Below are 6,201 nucleotides of genomic sequence, written 5' to 3'. Positions count from 1 at the left end.
AGCTGTCAGAAATCAAGATAAAAAGCAAATTGTGTAACATTCATGACTGACGCAGTATTCGACCAATCAGAGAGGAGAAGACAAATCCGAGACCCAATAGCGTTAATCCTTTGAGTGTTTATATTTGAGGGGGCGGAGCTTGCGTCCAGTGAGTTACTTCGGTGAAGCTTTGTGGCGTTTGGTAGGCTAAGTGTCAAACGTATTTAAGCCTCTTTAAATCTTTAGCAAGCCCCCAGATTTGTACGATGAACAGCATTGTTAGAACCACAGCTCGGTGTCTTCGATCTGGCGCGTGGCAGTACAGAACAGCGCAGACTAATGGAGATCTGCTGACTGGCCGGGCCCGCCTCATGTGCTCCTCCTCAGCGGCCCAGAAGACTCTGGAGGAGATGGTGAAGAAGGACAAAGTGGTGGTTTTCATTAAAGGCACCCCCGCACAGCCTATGTGCGGCTTCAGCAACGCCGTCGTCCAGATCCTCAGAATGCACGGGGTCGACAGCTATGCTGCTTATAACGTGCTGGATGATCAGGATATCAGACAAGGTCAGATGGTGATTGTGGTGCGAAGAGCTTTGGGGGTTTAAATCTAACTCGAGTTTGATATTGGCTTGGATGACATTTGTATGATTAGTTATTAATCATTAAGAAACTCATAATTATTGCTTGGTATCTCATAATAATTATAAACTTTCTCCCAGTTCTCACTGTCTTAAAATTTAGAAAAAAACTCGGACAATTATGATTTTTAAAACTTTCTCATAATAATGACTTTCCAAGTTATTCCAAGAAAGTATCTCATTATTGAGACGTTTTCTCGTAATATTTACATAACATCTCACAATAATCAAAAACTCAAAGTCATTATGATGACAGTTACTCATTATGAAATGTTTCATATATTTATTGTTGTAATGATTTAACATTTCATTTAAGAAATGTTTAGTTACTATTGAGATATTAATGAGAACCTAAGTTTGTTATGATAAAGTACCTAGAAATTATTACAATAAGAATATAATATTAATATTAACATAATATTATGGGAAATTATATCATGATTATCAATTGATAAAAAATATATATATTGTAATGATGAGAAACATTCTTATAATAATTATCAATTGATAATCATTGGTATCTAGTAATAATGATTAAACATTTCTATAATAATGAGAAACTCATGTAATAATGCCTTGGTTTCTTCATAATAAGTTAGTTTCTTATTACTTTGAGATGTCAAATCATTGTCTTGTAACAATGAGAAGCTGTCTAATAATAATGAAAAAATATTATTATAATTAATCTAATTAACAGCGACTCATAATAATAGATCATCTCAAAATAATAGAGCAACTCATAATAGATTCTGATAATAATAGATGTCAAGTCATTATGAGAAAGTGTCATAATACTTAGAAACTGTCTGATAGTAATTAGAAACCTTATAATAATAACTTTATATTATCATTAATATCTCTTAATAGTGACTAAACCTTTCAGTGATAAGAAATGTTCATGCATTGATGTTCCTATGTTCCTCATAATGTCTTATAATAATGAAAAAATAATTTATTATTTTGAGGGTTTTTCTTTTTTTCATTATTACTAAAAATGTTCTCAATTATTATGAGATGTTGAATCATCATTTTGAGAAAGTTTAACTTTATTTCCTGATATTTTAGGTTTCAGATTTACAGAATTTGTACTCAACTGTGACTAAAGATGGGCTTCCGCAGTTTTTATAAATACAATGAAAGTCCATTTGGGTCTGAAACTTGTTAGTGTGGTCAGTACAGCACAAGTAGGTTAACGGCAGCAGTGGTCCTGTCGGCTCGGATTGCCTTTATCAGTCCTGTGCAGCAGGAAGAGAGGGGTGTTAACATTACATGACTGAGGTTAGTTTCCAAACAGTAAAGCCTAGACTCTGAGGTGCTTAAGTGGAATTAAGAAGTGAATAGTTGTGTTAAATAAAATGAATTCCAGAGATTTATTTCAGCCAAAAATGAAAATTCGATCATTAATTACTCGCCCTCATGTTGTTTCAAACATGTAAGACTTTCGTTCATCTTCGGAACACAAATGAAGATATTTCTGATGAATTCCAAGAGCTCTCTGACCCTCCCATAGACAGCAAGGATCAAGGCACAGAAACGTAACAATTATATCGTTAAAATAATCCATGTGACATCAGATGTTCATAATGTAGTAATTTTACTATTCACTTGCTTATCCCTTTAAGCATTCAGAAATCGTTAAATCCTGACATGTGACTTTGTTTCCCCTCAAAGGAATAAAGACTTTCTCCAACTGGCCGACGATTCCACAGGTGTTCTTCAACGGTGAGTTTGTTGGCGGCTGCGATATTCTTCTTCAGATGCATCAGAGTGGAGATCTGGTAGAGGAACTTCAGAAGCTGGGAATCAGATCGGCTCTCCTGGACCAAGAAAAAGAGTCCAAGTAGGAGTCCAGTCAGCAAAGACGAGTCTTTGGGATGATTGTCCATTGTAAACCTCCCAAAGGTTGACTTGTGAAGAGTGACTTGACCTGCTGAAGTCCAAACTGTCCTCAGACGACTGAAGGAAGTGATGTCAAACCTCCCAAATTCTGAAAAATCACTGTAAAGCACTTGACTTAGAACTACCGTATTACACATGAAGATTGCATTTCTATTGCAGTGTGCTTGTCTTTATTTCAGATACTCTAATGTTAGACCACTGCATATTTAAAATGTTGTATTTTCAAATATATTATTAAATGTATTTTAGATGTATATCATTCTTTGTCAATAAAATAATTTAAAACACGCATTGTTAGAAACTAAAGCTGCTGGGTGTGTCACAAGAGCTGCGTATCTTATGTCGTTACAAAGAACATGCTTGTTTTTTTTCGGTAGAAATTTCCCTCTTCCTCGTTCTGTAATGTGTCTGTCATGTTATTTCTTGTCGAAGATATGTTTAGAAGTTGCCCTACCAGAGAAAGAGAGAGAGAGAGGGTGATACTCGACGCCTTTGTGTCAGTTACTCATGTAAGATGCTCTAATCGTGTGGCGTAACAGTATTTACTTAACCTTAACAGCAAGACATTTTTAAAGATGTTTGCAGATGCAGTTTTCTGAGATCAAATGAATGAGCAGGTCATACTTGATACCTTATAAGTGAAGAGTTTCATCTTATTGAAGTTTTTTGTATATCAACATCTAACTTCTTACATATTCCCTGTAGTTATTAAAAAGCAGAATTTTGAATTTGATAATCATAAAAAGGGCAGTAAATTATATGTAGTGAAACGACGATATTCTAAGTATATTCTGTGTTGTGGGGGAGAAAAATGTTGTAGTTTTACATGTGCCCACTAGAGTATGCAATAGTATTTTAAAAATCTCTATTGCCCTCATAACTACAGGATATTTACAGGTGGTATTGACATATTCTGAAATGTTCATTAATTACAGAAATGCAAAATTGATGTCATTACAGATTCAAATCATGACTGATAAGAAAATTTTGTTAAGAAAATGACGCCATTTTATTATTTCAATTGTAAATTACTAAAATTCATTATCAATTCATGTTGGCGTAATTTGGTTTTAAAAACCAAGAAAAGTTTGTGAAATAGTTTTAAGGGTAAAATTATTCATTTTAAAATATTAAGTCTTTGTAGACTTACATTACGCAGCAACTAACTTTGCTTGTCATAAAAAAAAAAAAAAAAGTAGAAATATCTGATATATATATATATATATATATATATATATATATTGTAACACCTTTTTTTAAGATGTTACTCTGAGGGGTTCAACAGATTTTCAACATGTATATATACATAAAAGTAAGTATTATATATATATATATATATATATGTGTGTGTGTATATATATATATCATGAGAGTCTGCTGGGGACCTTAGGGTTCTAGGGTCATGGATTTTTTATTTTTTCCTATATGGCACCAAACTAATTACTTTTGTCATTTCAATATTTTATTTTATTTATTTATTTATTATTCCTTACACAACAAGTCACTGTATATGAATTGTTGATACATCCCCATTACATTGCAGCTGCACACTCGCCAGAGTATTCACACCGGAAGCGTTTGTTCAGCGGCTCCAAAGCGACATATTTCTTTACAAAGACAACTATAAATTTGTTTTTAGAAGTTGGTCAGTTATAAACTTGAAAGTTTTGAAGTCTTGGGGATTCGCTTGTAAATGGTAAACAACAAAAACAGCTTCTATTGTGTTGTTTCAGTCATACTCAAATATAGAAAGTGCTGTTTATTCTGTTTTTTAATTTTAATTTTAATTTTATTATTATTTTTTTTAATAATATATATTTTTACCCATAATCGCCATTTCTTATAGAAGCTGTCAATAATGAATGAATAATGAATTTCTTATGTAGGCCTACTGTATATACTCCATTGTAACTTAAGATCCTGAGCAAGATGAATTGTTCGTTGTGAGTTTGATAAAATTATTTAAGTTATAATTTTCGTATGGTGATTAAAAATGAAAAACAAGTTAAAATGGGTAAATCTTATATACATATTTTTGATTGTTCATTTTCTTTCCTGACATACTCCAATTCGTCTTAAAACACACTAGACATGCTTATTCTGTGCAGTAATAATTTAACGTTTTGTGTGAAATATTTATTTTGTCCATCAAAAGTGTGTCACTTTAATTGAGCGTGAGAGGCGCAGCTAAAATAAACTCGGCGCCGAAACCATCGCTGCAGCGCTGCTCACGCGACGCTCCTGCTTGACGCTCACGCGCTGCTCCTGCTCCCGGTGTGAATACACTCATTTGTTAACATGGGCGCCGAAAAAAATACGCGCTGCTCACGCGCCGCTCACGCTTGCGGTGTGAAACGGGCGTGAAACCGGCGTTATAGGTCTTAACACGAAGTCATGAGAGTCTGCTGAGGACCTTTCCAGGGTCAAGGGATTTTATTTTGTTTCTTTTTTATTTTTCTCTTATATGGCACCAAAATATTTACATTTATCATTTCAGTATTTTATTTTATTTCATTCCTTACACACCAAGTCACTGTATATGAATTGTTTTTTACATCTACATACTTTTTTTTTTTTTTTAAATGCCTGATTTGCCAGCTGCTACAATTTGCCCGCATGGTTCACCATCCTCTCAAAAGCCTTCATATACCAGCACTCCTTCGCATCCCTCTAATCTGGTTGCTAGGCAACACCAGTTTTTCTAATATAGGAGGCAGAGGGAGCAGGGAATGCCACTCTTCTCCATGTGGATTTGATGTTCCAACAGAATCGGGTCATTGGTGCCAGTGCCTGAAGTGTGTCTGACACCTCTGCTCTGAAGGAACATGTAGACAGCTGAGACTCAAGCAGGAAGAAGGCACTAAAGCAGCTGTCAGAGCTACATCTTCAAGAACACCCAGGACTGGAAAACTAAAAGTGTCAGTTCACTACGAATTCCCATGGCGTTAATAAAAACACTGGTGCCAGAACCTCCGATACTTTGTGACACACAATAGACTGTGCTCATCTGTTTTTAGGAAGACGATTTTCTGGAAGAAATCGAAAACTGGCCATAGTCAACACATACCGTGTGAAGATGGATTTAAATAATCTCTTGTCCACAGATGGGCTGAGAAGGACCAAACCTTGGAGTCCTGGAACATGGTAAAACGGAATTTTCCACAATCTTTCCCAGATAAGACAATTTAAGGCAAGGAACTTTTCCAGATGCTGTGTCAGGTAAGCACCTTGCATGAACATGATCATAGAAAGTTAAAGCAGTTGAGATAAAATGGGATGAAACAGCCACTGGGGGTCACCACTCTACCTCACATCGAGGTGTTTCTGTAGAATCAGGCCTTGTAGACACTCTGGAGTACTGTATGAACCTAATTGTCCAAGAAAAAAATGGTCTGGCTGAACCTTCTGAAGAATCTCTAGCTTGCATTCTTAAAAATAAAGGTTTCAAAAGGGAATGTTGGCAGCAATGCCATAGAATAACCATTTTGTGCTCCTCAAAGAACCTTTAAGTTCTTAAAAGAACCATTTTTCTTAGTGTGAAGAGCCTTTGATAATCTAAAGAACATGTTTCCATGGGGTGGGGGGATTATTTGATCCCCTGCTGATTTTGTACGTTTGCCCTCTGAAAAAGAAATGATCAGTCTATCATTTTTTTTAATTTATTTATTTTTTATCATGCACATCT

General features: G+C 35.0%; 1 protein-coding gene across 1 annotated transcript; it reads left to right on the top strand.

Moving 5' to 3' along the window:
• Nucleotides 1-117: 117 nt before the first annotated feature.
• Nucleotides 118-2,805, top strand: glrx5 (glutaredoxin 5 homolog (S. cerevisiae)). The gene is made up of 2 exons (XM_058755907.1): nucleotides 118-543; nucleotides 2,289-2,805. The coding sequence occupies exons 1-2, from the start codon at nucleotides 246-248 to the stop codon at nucleotides 2,459-2,461; spliced, it is 471 nt and encodes a 156-aa protein (XP_058611890.1). The 5' UTR covers nucleotides 118-245; the 3' UTR covers nucleotides 2,462-2,805.
• Nucleotides 2,806-6,201: the final 3,396 nt, after the last annotated feature.

The sequence above is a fragment of the Onychostoma macrolepis genome, chromosome 20 (genome assembly GCF_012432095.1).
Source record: "Onychostoma macrolepis isolate SWU-2019 chromosome 20, ASM1243209v1, whole genome shotgun sequence".
Classification (NCBI taxonomy): Eukaryota; Metazoa; Chordata; class Actinopteri; order Cypriniformes; family Cyprinidae; genus Onychostoma; species Onychostoma macrolepis.
This window is presented reverse-complemented; position numbering and strand designations above follow the sequence as displayed.

Bases quoted from the DNA above. Each gene is read 5' to 3' on its own strand.
- glrx5 (XM_058755907.1), top strand. From the start codon at position 246: ATGAACAGCATTGTTAGAACCACAGCTCGGTGTCTTCGATCTGGCGCG. The intron at 544-2,288 runs GTCAGATGGTGA...TTCCCCTCAAAG, and splicing joins TGATCAGGATATCAGACAAG to GAATAAAGACTTTCTCCAAC.